Below are 24741 nucleotides of genomic sequence, written 5' to 3' on the forward strand. Positions count from 1 at the left end.
TCAGGTTTAGGAGTCATGATCTGCCTTTTACAAACCCAAACTGGGTGGGGTCCAGAGTTTGGAGATTACTAGTGTTTTTGTTTATAAGTTCCACGATGATAAGTCCCATGGCCTTGCAGACCAGACTAGTTAGGCTCCCTTTGTGGAGTGGGATAAGCGTCGCTGTGCACCATTCAGTGGGCACAAATCCTGAGGTGAGGCTATGATTGAACATTGTGCTTAGGTGAGGTGCCAGTTCATTCTGTAGTTCATGTAGAACACAGCCTGGGGTGTTGTTAGGTCCCATGGATGCTGTGTTCTTGGCTTTGGAGAATGTGGGTTTTACCTGTGCAGCTGTGATTACAGGAACTTTGCATTCTTCTGGTATAGAGATGGACCCTTTAGGGGGTGAGAGGGGGTTAAAGTTAGCACTGAACCTATCTGCCAGGATGTTGGCAATATCAGTTGGTTCTGTATATTTAATGCCATTGTGCTGTAACTCAGAGCATATCTGAGTGTTGCCATTGAGATTCTTGACATAGCTATAAAATGCTTTGTGGTTATCTTTAGAATCAGTGGTGATTTTGTTTTTGTAACTAGCTTTGGAGGATTTTATGAGGGATCTCAGCTTCTTACTGAGGCTGACCAGGGAGTTCCTCCAATCATGGGATTTTACTCTTTTTTGCAACAGTTTCTTTCTTCTGTTGTAGAGTTTGTTTATGGCAGGGGACCACCAGATTGGCTTCCTTTTTTTGGAGGATAGCATCTTGGTTCTGTTAGGGATAGCACGATCCATGCACTTGTGTAAGTGCTTATAAAGTGCATTTGTGTAGGATTCAGCAGTTGTACCTCTATTGTCCATCTGCATGGGTGTCGTGAAGTTTGCCACTTCTGTCTTAAAGCTTTGGATAATTTTTTTACAGTGGTTACCCTAATGTGGAGTGGGGGTGTGATTTGTATGTCTAGGGTGATTAGCTTGTGGTCGGATCTGAGCAATGAGGAATTGACCTCTGGTGTGGAACACCGGTCGCCCATGTTGGTAATGACCAGGTCTAGGATATTGCTGCCCTGGTGGGGGTGTGGATAAGTTGATCCAAGGCGTTAGAATTTATGAATTCCAGAAAACGTTGAGCAAAAGAGTTGGTACATTAGTAGTTTTCCGAGTTAATGGTGGGGTAGTTGAAATCGCCTGTTATTAGGGTATTGGGTTGTACTCTAATATTTTCCATTGTATCAAGAAATGAGGAGTGGGAATCCTGTGGTATGGTGGGGGATCTGTAGCAAGTTACAATTTGGATTGCGGTCTTGCCCAGAGTAAGTTGCACTTGGATAATCTCGGATGCATTATGCTGAGCAACTAGCCTGGAGGTGTGGATATCCTTAATGAATATGGACACGCTTCCTCCTTTGGTGTTTTGGTCCAGGTTAGGTGGCTGAAAGGTGTGGTATGAATTATAGCCTGGTAATGCAGGGGTGCTCTCTGGGACCTTGAACCAGGTCGCTGTCACTGCACAGATGTTGATGTTCTCCATTTTAAGGAATGCCTTCAGTGAATGCATTTTGAGGTTTAGACTTCTAGTATTGAGTAGCATTACCCTTAGATTTTGCTTCCTTGTACCTGTTACAGTGGTGAATTTGTCATTTGAACCTTGTCTAAAAAGGCACTATAGGGGTGGCAAGAGCCTTAGCTAGTATCTGGAATCCCAAGAGCGACAGGTGCAGGCCATTTCTGGAAAAGCATAGTAGCCTGTCGATCATGCCATCTCAGGCAGACAGATACTGGATCCCCTTAGAATGACACCAGAAGTAATATATAGCAGTAGCAAAGACAGTTTTGCTACATAAAAGTTGCATTGGAAATGGATGTATGAAGAAAGTGGTATGGAATAGAGAGTATAGGACTGAAAGAAAACTGGTAAAACATGAATAATGTGGCACAGTGAGTAGCATTACACCTTAGAGAAAGAGGTTTTCGGGTTTGTTTCTTAAATGGAGTACCTTCATACTCTCCTTGTGCCCACATGGGTTTCTTTGGGTGCTCTAGCTTCTCCCACCTCTCAAAGACATAATGCAGGTGACCTGGCATTCAGTATGTGTGTGTGTGCGTGCGTGTGTGTGTGTGTGTGTGTGCGTGTGTGTGTGTGTGCGTGTGTGTGTGTGTGTGTGTGTGTGTGTGTGTGTGTGTGTGTGTGTGTGTGTGTGTAAGGCCGCACACTGGTTCAGTGGTAACTGCTTCTCAGGGTCTGAGGTTCAGTCCTGGTTTCCAGTCACTGTCTGTGGAGTTTGCATGCTCCCCATGTCTGTGTCAATTTTCTCTGCTGGGTTTGATAAATGAAATAAAATAAATGTTTATATGTATGTATGTATACCTGGCAACCGGATGCAGAGGGCTGATGTTGTGAGCGGTAGTTCCAGTGATACAGGGTTTGATTCCCTCAGCCCTCGTTTTTCTTCTGTGTGACTACGAGTGAGTCACATAACCAGATATTGCTCCTAGGTTGCCCCTGAAAAGGGACAGTGTTGTCCTTTGGGTCTATCTGAGTAATAAATGAGTATTATTTTATACAAACTTAAATGCACACACACACACACACACACACACAGATATATATATATATATATATATATATATATATGTGTGTGTGTGTGTGTGTGTGTGTGTGTGTGTGTGTGTATATATATATATATGGGTCTATTATACATGATCGAAATTTCAGAAAGGCAAAACCCATATGGTGTAGACCATATGTTCGACTTTTGAAATATCGAACATATAAAAAAAAAAACAAAAAAAAAACTTACCTATACCTTGCCCCCACACCCCCTATGGGGGGCTGTACCCCCCACACCTCCTGCAATTTAAATATACCAACTCTGAGATCGCACTACAGTGCAGAAGATGGGAATCTTCCCATTCCCCACTATACGGAGATGCCTGTTCTGCATGATCGAAATTTCAGCCATATGGGAATCTGCTTTCTGAAATTTCGATCATGTGTAAGGGATCCATATATATATATATATATATATATGTATATATATATATATATATATATATATATATATATATATATATATATATACATATATATATTTATATATAGACATATATAGTTTCCCAGAGGTGAGATTCTCCATTGCAGGAGTTTATTCTTTTAAACTTTCACTGATGTCGTCTCGCTGTTATGCGAGTTGTCCTTATGGTAATTCAAATATTTAAAGTAGATCCATGTATATATATATATATATATATATATATATATATATATATATATATATATGTATATATGTATACATGGATCCCTATCAGTTGATCAAAGTTCCAAAACTTCTAAGACCATATCGTCGAGACCATATATTCAAAGTTTTGAAACTTTGAACATTTTATATTGAGATCGCTGTACAGCACAGAACTTGGGATTTGCCATTTTCCTCACTGTAGTGCGATCTTGGAGATGGTATATTTAAGTAGCAGGGGGTGTGGGGAGTGCAGAGAGGCTTTCCCCCCTACAAAAACGTACAGGTAAGTTGTTTTATTTTATTTTACTGTTTTTTATTTTTATTTTGAAGTTCCAAAACTTTGAAAATATAGTCTCTGCCATATGGTCTTTGAAGTTTTGAAACTTCGATCAACTGATAGGGATCCATATATCTATCTCTCTTTCTCTCTCTTTCTTTCTGTCTCTCTCTCTTTATATATATATATTTGTGTGTGTGTGTGTGTGTGTGTGTGTGTGTGTGTGTGTGTGTGTGTGTACATACATATATTCCCTGACATCATAAACATGGTTCAGTATCATTCCTTCTATCATTCTTTCTGATTACCCAGATTCAAAGGACAGTAAGAGCCTATTGTACTCACTGGGCACAAGGTAGTGAAATTCAGCCCAAACAGGGCATTATCCCATCACGGGATACTCATACTGAGTCTCACACAGCATACACATTACGGGAAGTTGGCAGGAATGTCAGTTCACCTACAGCACATCTTTAAGATAAGAGAGGAATCCACAACACCTGGAGAAAACATAAGCAACACAGGGAGAGTATGCATTATCTACACAGAATACAGCCTGCTGAAAAGTGAGCTACAAGACCAAGTGATATAAGGCAACAACACTAAATGCTGTACCACTGTGCTACATATTCAGTACATAATTAAATGAAGAATGGGAAATTACTTTTTATTACATTAGAAATACTTAGAACATTTTTAAAAATTAGGTCACAAACACTTAATAATCCTCAGCAGCATCAAATATTTGGAAAGGTGCCAGATAGACCTACATCACTAATTTCATGTAAATGCATCTGGATCTGACATTAACTTTAGGCAATGCCAAATGTGGCACCAGACAAGCCATATTCCAAATGCAAGTGCTGCATAATATTGTAAAGTAGCAGTACAGATTAAATAAAATATGACACTTTTCAGATGTCACAGTGGATATGAGTTCTGGATGAAAAGTCTATCTTGCATGCCTCCTTCGTTGAGGTTTTATGTTCACAAATCATAGCACTGCATTTCATTTTTTCAAGTCACTAACAGAAATAGCTTACAGAAATAAAAAGAACTCAGAGCATTTTATTCTAATAATACAAGGTTTCTGTGAACATTTTACAAACTTGTTGCCTTCCTTCCAAATTTTAGAAATGGTCCCACGATTGATACCAGAAGATGGTACCCCTCTTCATTCCCGAGTGCTGCAGTACAGAGAACTGCTTGATTCTCTTCCTATGGATGCTTACACACATGGATGTATCTTACATCCGGAACTGACAACGGACTCCATGATTCCAAAATATGCCACAGCTGAGATACGAAGTAAGTAGCCAACAAACTCTTTTATATGTTATCATACTCCACTAAGGTACCTCAGATTATAATGTTGTACCATACAATGTATAGTCATACTGCCAGCGAACTGTAATGAAAAAAAAAAAATAAGGGCAGTACAAACAATGTAAGCTTTGAAACAACATTAAAAAGTTTTCATTCATCAAAGGTATATTGTTCAAACACAAAAGTAATTTTCAGGAATCATTGCAAGATGTTGATAAATGACAGCAACAAATCTTAGCATACAATATTCTGGTATTGACAACAAAATAAATGCCCTAACGGATAAACGAGCCACTGCACACAAATGGTAATACTACCCAGAAACAAAGAAAACATACAGTGGAACGAAGCACGATATATCTCTACATACAAAGAAACTCAAGGAATCCTCATATGTAAAACACGAGCAGCATTTATTATGGTTAGCGCTTTCACTACCGTACAGGTGGCTTCTACAGACCATATAACAAACAGAGTAAAAAACAAAGACATTTTACATATACTCACAGTTTCATCATGTGCAAAAATATGCCTAATCAATTTAAAATGTAACTCCCTTTTGAAACGTCACATTACACAGGCACGTTGTGCATGCATAAAACAAACCATTTAAAGTGGTAACATAAAAACATTTAAAAACATTTTAATTTCCAAATGTACTAATCAGAACCACTCAAGTTCTATATTTGCCATAAGTTCACTAATACAATAATGCACTTGGAGCTTATGAAACCGTTGTGCCCTTAACCATATACGCTTATTGCTAAAAATTATATCTGCATAAGTTGCGCTATTGCGCATAACCCTTACCATCATCTTTTCATGCACAAACACACGTAGCTCAACCCTATCTTTTGTAGGGTATGTTGCATAAAATTTGTTATTAGTGAAAAATATATTATATGACACTCGGTAGACACTGATGACATCATTCACATCTAGCTCTCCCTATGCGGCACCAATAAATAAACTGAATGATATAATCAACACAGCAATATCATTTGCACTTATCTAGCAAGATGATTACATTAATATCCACCATGTTATTCATATTAAGCATGTACATGTCACAGGATATTGTTATAGGACCCCTATACAACAGAAGAACAACAGTGGAAAAACAAGAGGAGGCATTATACAAGGACTTTCCAGCAGATGTGGTAGATTGTATGTTGAGCAACGTAATAGATAATGTGTCAGCCTATGAACGAAGGCTGACAACACATAAAAAGAAGAACATGGAGAGAGATTTTTCAGATTTCCGGAAGTGCCATGTTTTTTCATGGCCTAGAACTGAAATTGTAATCAGCATGTGACACGACAGAACAACACAGATGTGAATGTGATGCCCGATAATATGAATAGTGATCTGAATACAACATCCACATTACCTATAATATCTCCACCTAGACAGAAGGCACCTGAACACTGTGAGGGGAAAGACACACCTGTTGGTCCTGATGTGCAAATAGCCACTCATACTTCCATTCCTAGCTCTAGCAGTCAACGTATAGAAACATTAATTGATATACCACCAGCGCAAGAGATAGTAAGAAAGAAAACCAATGTGCAATCATCTTTCCAGGCTTTTATGAAGTTCCCTTTACCCATTTGGCAGGAGAGAGGGAGAGAACAACACAGATCGAGAAGTCGGGGAAGAATGAAAAGAGAAGAACTGTTTTCAACAGAAGATTATTCAACAATAAAAAAGATGTGGAATCAGAAAGGACCTTGATCTGGAATATATCTAGTAGAATTCTGACTAAGGAGGAGGAGACAGTCATTAATAAGGGCATGTCCTTTATATCAGCATAGAGAGCTGACTTATCTGACACACTTATGGATATGAAGTTGTTTGTGAGGAATGTTATCATCAAAATGTGTGGGCCTGAAAATATATCACCTGTCAACAATAGTCAATCCCTTAGGAAATACAGTAGTTATATTCCGGCAAATTATCCATTACTGGAGGCTTTCATTAAAGTATGTGAAGATGATATCTATGAAGTATTATTGAATGAACATCAAGGGAAAATCTATAATAATCTGACTACGGAAGAAAATATAGCACTGAGATCATTGCAAACTGATAGTCAGATAGTTATACGTCCTTCAGATAAAGGAGGCATGACGGTTATTATGTATAGTGAATTTTACTTTAGATCTATCAGGAGCATGCTAGCAGATGCTAACACATGCAAAATACTTAGCCTCACACAAGTAGAGAATATGATTAGATATCCGCGCATTAGATTAAATGATTGCCTTACTGTACACAACATTACCATGGGTTTGAAGAACGATTTGGATGTTATACACCCAGTAGTACCTACATTACAGGGCATGCCTAAGATCCATAAGGATTCGAGCAATCCACCCTTTAGACCGATTGTTTCGGGGAGGGGGTGGATGACCGAACCTTATTCCCTGTTTGTAGAGAGACATATCAGACCTGTGCTTGATGAAATTGAAATAGTGTTGAGAGATACTATTAATTATTACAAGATCTGTATCAATTTTCTCAAAATATGGATATTTCAAGGGATTATTCATTCATAACCTTAGCCATTGTATCTCTATTTACTATCACACCCAATATACAAAGCATAGAGTTGCTTAGGAAATTTTTAGTCAGATATAGTCAATATGAGATTAGACTAATAGATCTGATATGTTATTTTATGACAATAATATTGGAAAACAATGTCTTTAAATTTGGGGAAGTTTACTATCTACAGCGTGATGGCGTGGCTATGGGCACTAGCTGTGCAAATAGCTATGCCATCGCAGTATCAGTCATATGGGAAATGGGATGTGTGCTTGATAATCTGTTATTTAAGCAGAATGTCCTATTCTATCGTCGCTTTATGGATGATGTACTTATCATATGGGCAGGTGATTATAATAAATTAAGACATTTTGTTGAACAATTGCATAGAAGCACTGACTTTTTGAAATTCACGTTTAATTACTCTTGTGATTTGATAGAGTACCTGGATGACAAGTCTGTTGACAGAACAATAAGAACAAGTGTATATAGGAAGGAGTGTCACAGGAATACCCTGTTACATAAGATCAGTATGCACCCCAAGCATATTTTTAACAACCTAATGAAAGGGCAGGGTATGCGTGTATCGAGGTTAAACAACATGGATGATGCATTTGAACAAGAACTTGATACACTGGGTGAGAACTTAATTCAATGGGGTTATAATAGACAGGATATAATGACAACTTTTACAGAGGTCAAGGAATTGAGAAGTAATAGGGCATGTCCGAACTTTTCATCTAAACAGGATTTAGTTACACATCAGAGGGAGAGTGCATCCAATAGGATGAATGCTTATGTGTCACTTGCCTACACTAGTGATGTAGGGAAGGTAAGGGACATATTTAGAAAACACTGACCATTGTTAATGACAGATGATAGGATTAAGAAGATAGTGGGTGAACAACTCAAATTCTGTTATAAGAGCAGGAAGAATTTAAAAAGGATGCTTTGTTATCCAAGAATAAATAGTGAGCCAGGGGTGGTGTATGGCACTAAACCATGTGGTCAGTGTAGCCGGTGCATACACATCAGAATAGGTGATTATTTTTGCATCCTGAGACAGGGAAGCATTATAAGCTACAAGTGATAGGGGATTGTAGTACTAGAAATGTTATCTACCTAGCTCAATGCGATTGTTGTTCCCACTTTTATGTGGGAATGACTAATCGCACCCTTCGTGAAAGGATAAGGGAAAATATGAATAGCATTAGACAACAAGATAGTTTGAGTGCACTGTCTAGGTACTCTCAAAGAACTAGCCGCATACATACATTTCTGTTTTTAGTACTAGAAATAGTTGACATGGGTATTAGGATTGGTAACGTCAAGAATAGAACTGCAAGTTGTGAACTTAGGTGGATTCACAAGTTGAGAGCAGATAAAGGATTTGGCTTAAGTGGGAAGGTTTCCATTAAGCCAGTCCTGGATGTAAGTGGAGTACCTAAGCCATAAAGGCATATACAAATAAATAGCAATATATTCATGGTTAGAGAGATCAAGTGACATTTAGTCATAATAATGTACAGTTCTAGGATTAGTGTTTCCTGGGGGGCTCCCCCCAGTACATGGTATAAGGAATATTTTTAGTTTAGTTTTAGTGAAAGATCTTGTATGTAGCGATTGGATATATATATTTGTAGTATACTGCATATTTATTATATACTTTTTCTTAGTATCTTTAGAGCATCGATATGTACATTATAATATGGTCAACATGAATGGTGAATGGTGGAGATATGTATGCATATATAGTTCTGAGCACATCATTCTTGGACTGTAATTTATTAAATGTGATTATTTGTATGGTTGGACTATCTACTATATATTATATGTTTTGTATTATATACATGCTTATATAGCTAGTTTCATATTCAACACACTTGGTAGCTCAATAATAGTGTGTGGTGATTTTCTTTAGTTTTTATTTTATTTTTAAATTTAATTGAGTAGTGACAAGTTCATGTTGATATATATATATATATATATATATATATATATATATATATATATAGTTTTTATTCATATATAATCAATATTAGGCTATATATATATATATATATATATATATATATATATACATATATATATATATATATATATATTTACGTATTTGCATAGATAGTTAATGTGTTTAGTTTTTATGAGTTATTTTGTTAATAGTCATATATAGTTGTTTGGTGTCATCTAGTGATGTTGCTTGGTGCTTACTACAATCGTTTTCAGTACCTTCGCTGTTTATACCGTGCAACCGTTAGTGTTTCACAAGTCTGAGTATTAGTTGCATTTGCATGAAATTTGTACAAATGCCCTTGATGGAACTAACACGGAGTGCTCTAGTGGTCGGCTTGGCATGAGTTAGTAATGTATGAGGCGTCTAGTGATTTGTGCCCTAGCGAGGCACTTTTGTTAATTATGAGTTGTGGTGATAGTGCGCCTGATTTGATTGTTGAAGTGGCATAGAATGCTTCAGTTATTGGTCTAATATGGTCCATTAATTTAGGAGGCACCTATGGATTTATGTTAAAGCAAGGTACATTTGTTTAATACATGTCCAACATGAGCCGCTCTGATGTGACAAGTTGAAGGGGTTCGCCCCTATATATATATATATATATATATATATATAGGTTTACTATTAAATGTTCGAATGCACTCCGTGCGAACGGCGACCCCATCGACGCGTTTGCGCGAACCGAAACACCGAAACCATTTCGATAGCGAACCGAAACCGCGAAACTCCGACGATCGACATTACCGGCCGCGCAACACCTCCACACCCATGCTACCATGGGTCGGATGGGGGCGAGATTTTGCCATTCGCACATCTGGGCGTCGGTGTAGTGACGTTCGCAGTTCCGCGTTCGGGCAATGCGCGTCGCACAAAACGGGATCGACAATTTGATAGTAAACCATATATATATATATATATATATATATATATATATATATGTGTGAAGTGTGCTTTGTTACTCTGTATTTGAAATGGATCACTGAACACATCAGGGTGTATATTATTTATTATTTTTATACAGCTCTGATATTATATTTCATATGTTTTTATATTTTTATTGCCATAATAGTATATGGAATGGCAAATGGTATATGCATCTTGAGGATTATAACTATCGAAAATATATTTGATATTTGCCATCTGACACCCTGTAGGAGTATATGCGGTATGCATGGAATCATTGTATGGAAAGGGGTCCTATAACAATATCCTGTGACATGTACATGCTTAATATGAATAACATGGTGGATATCAATGTAATCATCTTTCTAGATAAGTGCGAATGATATTGCTGTGTTGATTATATCATTCAGTTTATTTATTGGTGCCGCATAGGGAGAGCTAGATGTGAATGATGTCATCAGTGTTTACCGAGTGTCATATAATATATTTTTCACTAATAACAAATTTTATGCAACATACCCTACAATAGATAGGGTTGAGCTACGTGTGTTTGTGCATGAAAAGATGATGGTAAGGGTTATGCGCAATAGCGCAATGTATGCAGATATCATTTTTAGCAATAAGCGTATATGATTAAGGGCACAACGGTTTCATAAGCTCCAAGTACATTATTGTATTAGTGAACTTATGGCAAATATAGAACTTGAGTGGTTCTGATTAGTACATTTGGAAATTAAAATGTTTTTAAATGCTTTTATGTTATCACTTTAAATGGTTTGTTTTATGCACGCACGACCTGCCTGTGTAATGTGACGTTTCAAAAGGGAGTTACATTTAAAATTGATTAGGCATATTTGTGCACATGATGAAACTGTGAGTATATATAAAATGTCTTTGTTTTTTACTCTGTTTGTTATATGGTCTGAAGAAGCCACCTGTACGGTGGTGAAAGCGCTAACCATAATAAATGCTGCTCGTGTTTTACATATGAGGATTCCTTGAGTTTCTTTGTATGCTGACACATAATATTCTGGTATTTATTCTGCATGAGCCTCAAGATTTCAAAACCAGGGAGTAGATTATAAATAATTAGGAGGTATAGAGGCACAGGGGATTAAGTTGTTATGGAAAAAATGGTCATCAGTATGTCCTTCAGGCATTTAACATTTCCAGCATTTATAGAGTTAGCATTTTTATGTACTTCCCAGCTCACAGAGAAACTACACCAACACATCCCACTTGATTCCTAATCCTTTGTAACTTGAATGCATAACTGCAGGAGACACAAACTTGAAGTTGAGTTGGACCTGCATATAATACCACATGCCATGCACAGTAACAGATTCGGCATAAATTATATGCAAGTGTGCTTTTGTCTTGTGGTTGTTGTTGTTGTGTCTTTCGGCTTTTCCCGGTTAGGGGTCACCACAGCGGAACTCCGGTCCGCTAATGATTGACAGTAGATTTTTACGTGCCGAGTTGCCAGCTCTGATGCACAACCTTCAACGAAGGTACGCTCATTTACGCATGTCTCCACACAGAAATCGCTTTAGCTGAGAATCGAACAGGACATCGTCTTACTATGAGGCGACAACACTTTTGTCTTGTGGTGGGATGTTTAAAATATGCACTGACACATTATTGTGTTAATTAAAACAAAGAGAAATATTATGGGGCATGTATGTCTTCGATGTCATCTTTCATGTTTAATAGTATTTATGTTTTTGAAAACATGATGGTTGAGTCCATATTTCCTATGTTACAGCTTCTAATATTTTGAAGATTTATAAAAAGGCAGATCTGCATTAAACTGCTTTTTCCCATTTTGTACATGGCATTAGGGCATTGCATCGATAGTGACTGATTAGCAACCTACAGCTAGTGTTCACACAACTAGGTGGATGGCCCTGATATGGTCACTCTTCTCTACTGCACACACATTCACACCTCCAGCTAATTTAGAGTGTCCAGTCCACTTACTGCATGTTTTTGGAATAAGGGAGGAAACTTGAGCACCAGGAGAAACCCACACAAGCACAAGGAGCAGTGTACAGACTCCACACAGAAGGCATCCCAAATGAGAATTGAACTGGAGATCTTCTTGCTGTGAGGTGACAACATTACCTGCTACACCACAGTGATATCCATACTTTAGAAGAGAAAATGTGCATTTGTGCACTTCTGGTATCATATATGAGTTTTACGGCCATGATATATGTTCAAAGCACCTCCTGCTTACTAAAGATATTAAATACCTCTGTCCATTATAATACTTTATGCAAGTGGGTTCTATAATGTACAGTGTGTAAAATAATATAGTAGCTACTATCAAAAAGCTAAGATGCCTTTTTGTTTCATTTTGCTGGGAAGTACAGTTATAATGAGATTAACCATTTAATAGATTTTTAAGCCATGTCAGTATTAATTATAGACTTGAGCATTGAACTTTGAGATGTTAACAGATGTGCTGCATTATGTAAAAGCTGCAGTGGGATAGCTTGTTTGATGCTAGAATTAAAGTATGTTTCAGAAAAATCTGTCCATGCTTTACTATTTGATTGTGAGAGGACAAACTAAAAATTCACCGGACAATCTTGTAAGATATCCAGAAACAAAAAGCAAAGCACCTTGAAGTAATAACAATGTATCCCCCCATTGCTGCTTTGAGGTGCTTTGCTTTAATTTCTTTTCACGTTTAACTAATAAAATAAGTATACTTCAACATCTAAATCAAGTTAGATTTTATAAACCTGAATGGAAGAAAGAAGGCGCTATGAAATAAGCTTTTTATGGAAGATTTTATCAGTTGTGTAAAATAGGGAGCTTTCTTTTAGAGAACAGCTTGTCACAGGGGAACAATTTTTAACTGCTTAGGTAATTAAAGACAGCAGTGGTATCTGCTAGCAAAAAGGTAACTTAACGTTTTATGTTTACAAACAACTGACTAATGATGTTTAACTCAGTTTAGATTTTAGAAAAGGGTAGGTTTTATAAGGTTGCTACTCTACAAGCAATTGGGATACCACTGAGTTAGACATGTTTATTCCTGACTATGCCTAATTGATGGGCAGGTAGTTTAAAACCTTGTAGTGACTTGTCAACTTTGTGAATCACTGTAGCTCAAAAGCTTGGAAATAAAATCTATTAGATGTGAAGCACTTATGTGTCAAACTGTAGATTTTCTCACTTTAGTGAAAACTAGAACTTGTGGACTTGTAAATGCCCTGTGGTTAAATGGCTGTGAAGTTAGTAGTTAATGTATATCAGTAGGGAGGCATGTGAGGAGCAAAGCATAATGACCCTGCAAAAATGCTAGTTGTGATATTTATTGACTTTCTATTGGGCATTGTGACTGTTTTTAATTTATTTCAAATTTTACTTTAGTGGTTTTCATGTGGTAGGTTGCTATTTTGCTGGAGGTATAATTAGTTTGTTTTGTGTCATATTTCAGGCATTTGACAAGAAGCACCTTGAAGTGGTGTTGAGCAGAAAACAATCTGCACATTATTGCTTCAAGGTCCTTTGCTTTCTGTTTCCAGGTAGGTCTTAGATTCCATTACACAAATCCATAAACATACATTATATGATCACCACATAAATCATGTCTGCTGTTAAAATTCTGTGTTCTCTGTCCATAATATAACCCTAATAACATCACTTCATTTATACTGCATATTCTTACTTCACTTTTGGTGACAGCAGAGATGATTTAAAACACAAGTAGAAACATATCACCTATCCCAGCTTCATTCAAGGCTTATTGTGGCTTTTTTAGGCAAGGTTCAAATGACAAATTCACCACCGTAACAGGTACAAGCAAACAAAATCTGAGGGTAATGCTACTCAGTGCTAGAAGTCTAAACCTCAAAATGCACTCACTCGAGGCACTACTTAAAATGGAGAACATCGATATCTGTGCAGTGACAGAGGCCTGGTTCAAGGCTCCAGTGGGCACCACTGCATTACCAGGCTATAATTCATACCACACCTTTCGGCCACCTAACCTGGACCGAAACACTAAAGGTGGAGGCGTGTCCATATTCACTAAGGATATCCACACCTCCAGGCTAGTTGCTCAGCAAAATGCATCTGAGATTATCCAAGTGCAACTAACTCTGGGCAAGACCGCAATCCAAGTTGTAACTTGCTACAGATCCCCCACCATGCCCCAGGATTCCCACTCCTCATTTCTTGATACACTGGAAAATATTAGGGTACAACACAACACCCTAATAATGGGCGATTTCAACTACCCCATCATTAACTGGGAAAACTACTCATGTACCAAATCCTTTGCTCAACGTTTTCTGGAATTCATAAATTCCAACGCCTTGGATCAACTTATCCACACCCCCACCAGGGGCAGCAATATCCTAGACCTGATCATTACCAACATGGGCGACCAGTGTTCCACACCAGAGGTCAGTTCCTCGTTGGTCATATCCGACCACAAGCTAATCACCCTAGACATCCACATACCATCCCCACCCCCCATTAGGGAAACCACCATAAAAAATTTCTCCAAAGCCAACTTCACACTTCTTAAAACAGAAGTGGCAAACTTCACAACACCAGTGCAGATGGACAATAGAGGTATGACTGCTGAATCCTACACAAATGCACTTTATAAGCACTTACAAGAGTGCATGGATCGTGCTATCCCTAAGAGAACCAAGATGCTATCCTCCAAAAAAAGGAAGCCAATCTGGTGGTCCCCTGCCATAAAAAAACTCTACAACAGAAGAAAGAAACTGTTGCAAAAAAGAGTAAAATCCCATAAGAGGAACTCCCTGGTCAACCTCAGTAAGAAGCTGAGATGGCTCACAAAATCTTACAAAGCTAGTTACGAAAAGAAAATCACCACTGATTCTAAAGACATCCACAAAGCATTCTATAGCTATGTCAAGAATCTCAATGGCAACACTCAGATCTGCTCCGAGTTACAGCACAATGGCACTAAATATACAGAACCAGCTGATATTGCCAACATCCTGGCAGATACGTTCAGTGCTAACTTTACCCCCCTCTCACCCCCTAAAGGACCCACCTCTATACAGGAAGAATGCAAAGCTCCTGTAATCATGGCTGCACAGGTAAAAACCACACTCTCCAAAGCCAAGAACACAGCATTTATGGGACCTGACAACATCTCAGGCTGCATTCTACATGAACTACAGAATGAACTGGCACTCCAACTAAGCACCATGTTCAATCATAGCCTCACCTCAGGCTTTGTGCCCACTGAATGTCGCACAACGATGGTTATCCCACTCCACAAAGGGGGAGCCACCACGGACCCCAGGAACTACCGCTCCATTAGCCTGACGAGCCTGATCTGCAAGGCCATGAAACGTATCATCATGGAACTTATAAACAAAGACACTGGTACTCTCAAACTCTGGACCCCACCCAGTTAGGGTTTGTAAAAGGCAGATCATGTCTCCTAAACCTGATAGACTTCTTTGAAGCAGTCACCAAAGCCATAGACGAGAGTAAGGTGGTTCACACAGCCTATCTAGAGCTCGCCAAGGCTTTTGACACCATCCCCCACTCTGGAATTATAGATAAACTCACTAAACTAGGTATAAATCCCTATGTCACAAGATGGGTTACCAACTGGCTCACTGACAGAACCCACACTGTGAAAGTAGCAGACTCCAAATCCGACTTCAGACCAGTGACAAGTGGAGTACCATAGGGTTCAGTCCTGGGTCCTCTCCCTTTTGGCATCTACTTCTCTGAAGTACAGGCTAACATAGAAGGTCTTTGGCTAACGAAGTTTGCAGATGACTGCAAACTAGGAGCCATAATTGAAACTCCTAACGATGTGGACATCTTACAAAAGGGCCTCACTGAAACAGACGCCTAGTGTCAAAGCCATGGCTTCAAGCTCAATGCCAAAAAGTGCATTGTCATCCCCTTCAATAAAAACTCTGTACCCATGAACTACCACATAGGTGGTAGTCTACTTAACATTGAAAGTGCGATAAGAGACCTTGGGACACAGGTGGACAGTAGTCTCTCCTTTGATAATCACATCGCCACAGTAGTCAGGAAATCCTTCTATGTGGCACACCTCATCACAAAAGGTTTCTCATCCAGGAAAAAAGAGGTCATTGTTTCTCTCTACTTGACACTCATTAGGCCCATTATAGAGTACAACGCTTCTTTTGGTATATACCTCACAAGACATCTACAACAACTGGAAAGGCCACAGAAATACCTCACAAAGAGGATTACCGGCCTCAAATAGATGCCCTACACAGACCGGCTCAGAAAACTCCAGCTTTATTCTGTCACATATCACCTACTCAGAGGCGATCTCTGCTTAACATACAAAGCTATGTCAAACCCAGAACTGTTGGACATGCTCCACTTAAAAAAATCCCAATCGCTCCGAGCTACACTCTCTAGGGACCTAAACCTTGCCACCACAATAAACAAGACCAGCTGGATGGATAGATTCCTGTCCCAGAGACTTCCCAAACTCTGGAACAAGCTACCCATCTATGTCAAGCAAAGTTCCTCATTAGCACTCTTCAAGAAGAATCATGTTGAGTGGATGGGAAATAGGAATTACACCCCGGGGATCACTTCTGTGGCTCTGCCCGACAGGGGTACAGGAAAATAATTTTCTTGGGTGGCGTAAGTCAGGGAACCTTGTTGACTAGGCTTACTTAGGCCCTTGGGCTGATAGCCTAGTACCTACCTATGAACCTATGAACACACACATTCTTTTCTGTTTTCATACATGCATTCACTCACACACACAAACAGAAATATAAACAGACATGCACACAAGCACACTTTTTTTTCTGTTTATATATTATTTACACTCATTAAACAGCTGCTTAGTGAATGCAAAATAAACACAATCAATTTCTCTCTCACTCTCATACATGCATACAATCAGCCTCTCAACTGTCCCTGATTTTGACTGAAATTTTTCCTCTATTCCCCTTAGTCCCTCTTAAAACTTGTGACTTTTGGAGGAAAAGTGGTGAATTGCACTTAATAAAAAATGCCAATAATTAAGAGGTATAGAATTATTTTACTTCAGAAAATGTGTATTAAGTCACATTCTCTTATTCTGGCAATGTCTTAATTTAACAGGACTAATATTTTAAAAGTGTCCCTGATTGTCCCGGATTTTTTTCTTGATTTGTCCCTGATTCTGTTGAAATTTGTCCCTTATTGGTTGAGAGATATTTAGAATTTCAAGTACACTGCTCAACAGTGGGCTAAATCAATGATAAATGTGAAACATTCCATACAATCTGGAGCACCTGACTTCTCAGGGGCTCTCCTGTAGATAATTCATTTTATTTTTTCTGGACAGTACGCTGTCCAGAAAAGGCAGTCTCCATTTTATTATTTTTATTTATTTATTGACATTTGGTGTGCGGGAACATCCAACTAGATCAGAGACCCATTTTCATAGGAGGTCCGGGGAGAACAGCTCCACATAAAGTACAGACATTATAAAAATTTACAGTTGTGTGTACAAATTACATTCTGTTACAACAGAAAAACAGTTTAACTTTAGTACATTATTACATACAGTTAGTTACACAATAGAGCTTACTATGTAAATAGAATAACAATTTACAGTCAAGTCTTTCTAGGCTACTAGGTAGACTTATATTCATAAAAAGGTGAATTAAATCATTTTAGGTACAAGTTGTAGTTAGTTTTGTAGGAATTGAAGAGTGAAAGGTTTACATGCAGGATTACTAAGACAGACAGAGTATGATGGTTAAGGATAGTAGTGTAGAGAGAGGAATGATAATAGGGTAGGTATATGGGTACAAGTACATATAGTTTGAAATATGGTACAGGATACATTGAGGAAGAGAAGGGTTTTGGAAGTGGATATAGAGCTTGGAAGAGAGAATAAATAAGAAGATACTAGGTAGTGAGTTAGGGGAAGAGAATGGAAGATGAGGGGTTTTGAGTAGGCAGCTGGAATGAGGGAAAACAGGCAATATCGGCTATATAGCTAAGAGATAAGAATTGAGTATATCAGTCTTTGGGAGGGGAGCAAGGACAGGTGTGAGTGTTAAGAAAGTAATTTTTTAGAGTAAGTTTGTAGGTCTTAAAGGCATAGCCGGCCTTAGGCATAGGCCAACTAGGCAGCCGCCTAGGGCGCCGCTCTAGCAGGGGCACTTTTCCAGTATTTATTTGGTATAGGTAGACCAGTATGGGGGCACCATGGAGCCCTTTTGCCTAGGGCAGCAGTTGACCTAAGGCCGCTCCTGCTTAAAGGAGTCTAAGCTATTGACATTTGAGGGCAAATGTCCCTTAATTCTGGACAGTCTGGAAGAATTCCGGACGGTTGGCACCTTTATTTGACAGCCATGCCTGATTGTCACAGGTCTTCTCTCATATAATCTGTCTCTTTGCTGGACACCCTTGTTTCATCTTGCCTACTTCTTGTCTTTCCCAAATCTTCTTCACCAAGCTGTCTTCTGCTTTTCTGCCACAACTCTCAACTTCTTAGAGCAAGAAATCTGGACAAAGCCATAAATAAAAGTGTGACAAAGGCCCAAAAATAGGGACAATTTTTTAAATATAGCTCTTACAAACTTAGAAAGTTGATAGAATAAGAATTTTCTGAAGGTATGAAGTCTGAAACTCCAATTTCTATCATTATTTTCTACATGCATTCACTCAGACATGCAGACAGAAACACAGACATTCACACAAGAACACTTTTTTTCTGTTTTATATATTATTTACACTCATTAAACAGCTGCTTAGCGAATGTAAAATAATAACACAATCGATTTCTCCCTCACGCTCATACACGCATACAATCTGACACACTCAGGGTCCTAGTGCTACAGTTTAGAATTTCAAGCACACTGGTCAACAGTGGACTAAGTTGAAGATAAATGTGAAATATTCCATATAATCTGGAGCATCTGACTTCTCAGGGGGTGTCCTGTAGATAATTCATTTTATTTTTTCCGGACAATAAGCTGTCCGGAAAAATCGGTCTCCATTTTATTATTTATTTATTTATTGACATTTGGTGAGCGGGAAAGTCCAACTGGATCAAAGACCAATTTTCAGTGGAGACCCAGATAGAACAGCTCCACATAAAGTACAGACATTATAAAAATGTACAGTTGTGGATACAAATTACATTCTATTACAGCAGAAAAACAGTTTAACTTTAGTACATTATTACATACAGTTATTTACACAATAGAGCTTACTATGTAAATAGAATAATTTACAGTCAAGTCTTTCTAGGATACTAGGTAGACTTATATTCATAAAAAGGTGAATTAAATCATTTTAGGTACAAGTTGTAGTTAGTTTTGTAGGAGTTGAAGAGTAAAAGGTTTACGTGTAGGATTACTAAGACAGACAGAGTATGATGGTTAAGGATAGTAGTGTAGAGAGAGGAATGATAATAGGGTAGGTATATGGGTACAAGTACATATAGTTTGGAATATGGTATATGATACACTGAGGAAGAGAAGGGTTTTGGAAGTGGATATAGAGCTTGGAAGAGAGGAAATAAATAGATACTAGGTAGTGAGTTAGGGGAAGAGAATCGAAGATGAGAAGTGCTGAGGAGGCACCTGGAAGGAGGGAAAACAGGTAGTGTCAGCTATATAGCTAAGAGATAAGAATTGAGTATACCAGTCTTTGGGAGGAGAGCAAGGACAGGTGTGAGTGTTAAGAAAGTAATTTTTAGAGTAAGTTCAAAGGTCTTAAAGGAGTCTAAGCTATTAATATTTGAGGGCAAATGTCCCTTAATTCTGGACAGTCCAGAAGAATTCCGGATGGTTGGCAATCCTATTTGACAGCCATGCCTGATTGTCACAAGTCTTTTCTTATACAGTCTATCCATCTCTTTGCTGGACACCCTTGTCTCATCTTGCCTACTTCCTGTCTGTCCCAAATCTTCTTCACCAAGCTGTCCTCTGCTTTTCTGACACACCTCTCAACCTCGTAGAGCAAGAAATCTGGACAAAGCCATTAATAAAAGTGTGACAAAGGCCCCGAAATAGGGACGATTTTTTTAAATATTGCTCTTACAAACTTAGAAAGTTGATAGAATAACAGGTTTTACATTAGCATGAGTTTTCTGAAGGGTATGAAGTCTGAAACATACATAATTTCTATCATTATTTTCTAACTTGAATTTTTAATCATTTGTCACTAACTTGTCAGAAAACCACAATGTTATAAAAAAATGGACCAAAAATATGAGGCAGAAATCTGGACATTCTGCGAAAATCTGTACAGTTGAGAGGTATGTTTTCTGCACATATGCCTCAACCACCATAATCTGTTCTCTTTGACCTTCTCTACAACTGGAGAAAATGTAGCTTCTACTCTGATGTCCTCATTTCATTGTCTGTCCCATAGTGCTCACCCTGCCACTCATCTCAGGCACTTTGTTGCCATTATCTCTAACTTTTTTGACTGCTCTACCTTTACTGCCCAGGTGCTCAGGTTTCTGTACCATACAGTTGTACTGGTTGCACCACTATTTTGTACACCTTACTTTTCATATTTTTTTGGCATTCTTCCATCATACACTATCTCTGGCACTGTGTACCAGTTTGCTGCAGCTCTTCTGATTCTGTCTTTGATGACCTCATTCATACTTCCCTTTTCCTCACCCACCCCTCCCAGATACTTAAAGTTGTTAACCTGTTCATCTATTTCCCTTCTATAGCAATTCTCAGCTTCTTCTGATTTCCCCCATTTGCTGCCATTACAACTGTCTTATCGGCACTCAGTTTATTTCCATATGCCTTCACGTTTGCATTCCACTCCCCTATCCTTTACTGAAGATACTGTTCAGAGTCTGCCTGTAATACCACATCATCTCAGTACAGCAACTTTGTTCAGCTGTCTCCTCCTACCTGTTTGCTCGAGTAGTCCATCACCAGTATGAGCAGCACTGGGCTCGGAGCTGAACCCTGATGCATATCCACTCCCATTGAGAACCTCTCTGTTAGACTGAACACTCTTCATAATTGTGTCATTGGGGCCTTGTACATAGCCTGCAATAATTCTACCAATGTTTCTGGGACTTTGAACCACCTCAGGACTGCCCAAATCAGCTTTCTTAGAACTTTGTCATATGCTTTCTCTAAGTCTAGGAATGCCCAATTGGACTCATTCCTCATTCCTAGCTTCTTCTCTACTAGCTGTCTCACGGCAAACTTTGGGCTGGATGTGCTGCATCCAAATCTGAAAATGAACTGCTCATCTCCCATCTTACTTTCTACTACTCTGCATATTGTCTTATCAGTCACCCTCTCCAGAACTTTCATGCAGTGTGCCAGTAGTTTGACACCTCTGTACTGCCCATAGTTGTGGATGCCCCCTTTGTTCTGGTACACTGCCACTAGCTTGCTTATTCTCCAGTCATCTGAGATGCACCTTTCTGCCCATGTTGCTATGACTACCCTCAGGAGCCACTTCTTCCCTATCTCACCCAACATCTTTATCTGCTGTGACCTCAGTCAGAGCCTGCTGCTTTCCATGACTTCATTTTCCTTGGTGCTGTTCTTCCTTCTCCTAGGGTGGGCTCCTCCTCTTCTTTCATCATAGGCTGTGTCTAGGGCAGTATAGCTTCTATGAGGTTTTCTTCATTCAGAAGCTGCTGGACATGCTCCTTCCATCTGCCTTTGATGTCCTGTGGAGTGGTGAGCAGGTTGTTGCTGACATCCCTTATGAAAGGACTACTCTATACATTAATTTAGCAACTGCCCCCTCCAGCACTTTAATGAACGTGACAGGAGTTTGATACCTCGATACTTCCCACTGTTATGTGTCCCCTTTGTTCTTGTACATTGACAGTAAAATGTTTATTCTCCAGTCATTATGTTTTTCTCTCTCCATACCACTTTCAGTACCCTCAGATTCCATTTCACCCCTAAATCACCCAGCATCTTAATCATATCTGCTGTGAATTCATCTGAATACAGTTTTCTATTCTCTGATAAAAGTATAGTCTCCCACAGAAACTGGAGTGCTGCTTCAAGACTTGAGTTTGGTAGCAGTAGTGGTTCCTCATACAAAGGTCAGTTTAGAAAAAAGCTGGGCTGTTGTAATCCTGTCAGTCTCACTTCCATCTTAGAGAAGATTATACAAATGATTCTGCATGAAGGGTTTGGGGGGTTTTGTAAAGCTAACTTCTTCAAGGATCTGGCATAATGGTTAAGGTGTTTACCTGACAAATAAGAGGTGCAAGATTTGATTCTCACCAAGGGGATTTGGCTGGGCTTAAAATGGCTCACAGATGACAGCTAGCCTAGTACTTAGCTATGAACCTATTAAATGTTTTGCTGATGACAAGAAACAGAATTTCACTCAGTAGATAACTTGCTAGTCCAAATATACAGTTATGTGACAAGCTCATCATCAAGATGGACAGATTAGGTCTGTCGGTATTGTGTATAAGAACTTTAGTAATGGTTCCCAGGTATCACAGGAAGGAGTTGCAGAAATGTATGGGTACAAGTCTTACAGTGATAAAGTGGACAGACATCTGGTAGACTAGAAGCACAGGGTGGGATTTTGGAGATGCCATCTTATTATAAGTTGGTAACAAGTAGAATGACACATTTCAAACTTGGTACTGGTTCTATTTAGCATAACTGCGTTTGGTATCATACTAGGGTTGAACAGCAACATAAGCTGTTTGTTGAGTTGCTGAAAATACCATTTTGGCAGTTGTGATAATGACAAGACTGTAACAGTAGTATAAGATAGGAAGGCAAACTTCCAGTGAAAACAGATATAGCTTGCAAAATGGCAGAATGGCAGTAGATGTCATTTTCTGCAAAAAATAAATAAATAAACTGCAAGGCTATGCACTTTGTTGCTGGAAATTGAGGGAAGAGTTAACATGTTTGGAGATGCAACACTATGGAAGCCACAGGAGTAAAAGGATCTGGAGACATGATGAGCTGAATGCTGATTCATGCAATGCAGTGTAAAGGAACTGAAGAACACCAACTGGATTCTGATGTATATAGAGGAGAACATTCTAGAAACACTGAGATCATCAACAGATTTTACAGGGATTTGATAATGCCACTCCCTATGTACTGTATATAGTTCTGGTAAACATACTGCTGCTTGGACTACATCCAAAATTTAAGGATGAGTAATCAAATGAGACTCGGCAAAGGCAGCAAAGGTCTTTGCCTCACTGCTCCAATGTCAATGGTTTATTTATTTGGCTTATTTGTTTGCTTGTTTGTTTGTTAACCTGGGAAAGCACAGATTCAAATGGACCATTTTCAGGTTCATCCAGGGGATATATGAATAAGCAACCTATTGTTAGAAAAAGTAATTAAAGGCAAAACAGGGCAGATTGTTTAAAGCTGCATCATGTTCTACAGGATTAAGATATTGTTGACATATAATATGCGTTTAGACAAACCTGTAATTATTAGCAGCATATACAGCACACAATATATAGGCTAACTTCTCGTCACTGAATGTGTGGTGTCTGCATGTTTATTTGCCTGTTTTATTTATTTATTTATTTGCATTTGCTAACTGGGAAAAGCACTGATCTAGACAGATCCTTTTCAGGCTCAGCAAAGGAGCACTATCCGGTTAAGTGGCTTGCCAGAGTCACACATTAGGCAAATGGAGGCTGAAGGAATCAAATCCTGTACTACAGGAAGTGGCTCATTAACAGCTTATCCTCATTAACAGCCTTAATCCTATGCATAAACTGCCAGTTTGCGCCCTTATCACAAAAAAATCATTAATTGGTTATTTTAAAATTGTTTCCATGCACATACATATACATACATCTAGCTCTGTGTGTGTCTATACATATATATATATATATATATATATATATATATATATATATATATATATATATATATATATATATGTATGTATGTATGTATATATATATATATATATATATATATATAGAGAGAGAGAGACACACACACACACACACACACACACACACACACACACACACACACACACACACACACACACACACACACACACACACACATACACACACGCGTATATATATTCATTGCATTTACCCTTGCCCTTGTGGTTCATTTCATAGGTTCAGAGGTACTTGCTAGGGTATTGATCTGTGAGGATCTTAAGAAGCCAAGCCCTGCAATCTCAGTGTAATTACTAGTCCATATAATTTATAATATGAATCACCAAAGACAGGCCACACAAGTATATGTTGGTTACTTACATTTCCCCTGTCTATGTGCACCATTAGAGCTAAACCATAGACTCATAGGTAAATACTAGGCTAACTACCTTGAAGGGCAATTTTCTGCCTGGTAAATAACCTGAGGTCAGAATCATACCCTTTACCTTGTGTCTGTGAGGTAAAGACTTCAACCATTATGCCAAACCCACCCAAAAATATCTGTGAAATGGACTCAAACCCTGTATCACCTATGCTCTTTCTTTAGG

General features: G+C 38.6%; 1 protein-coding gene across 2 annotated transcripts in view; it reads left to right on the forward strand.

The window, feature by feature from the left end:
- GDAP1L1 (ganglioside induced differentiation associated protein 1 like 1) overlaps window positions 1-24741 on the forward strand; it is a 494626-nt gene that overhangs the window by 286332 nt on the left and 183553 nt on the right. Inside the window, exon 3 of one of the 2 annotated variants that reach the window (XM_044089993.1) lies at window positions 4631-4804. The exons of the other annotated variant lie outside the window; for it this stretch is intronic. Within the exon in view, the coding sequence (XP_043945928.1) occupies window positions 4631-4804 (174 nt within the window). The remainder of the gene's footprint in view (window positions 1-4630; window positions 4805-24741) is intronic. 2 annotated transcript variants of the gene reach the window in all.

Source organism: Protopterus annectens, chromosome 12.part0 (assembly GCF_019279795.1).
Source record: "Protopterus annectens isolate FY-2018-M chromosome 12.part0, PAN1.0, whole genome shotgun sequence".
Taxonomy (NCBI): Eukaryota; Metazoa; Chordata; order Ceratodontiformes; family Protopteridae; genus Protopterus; species Protopterus annectens.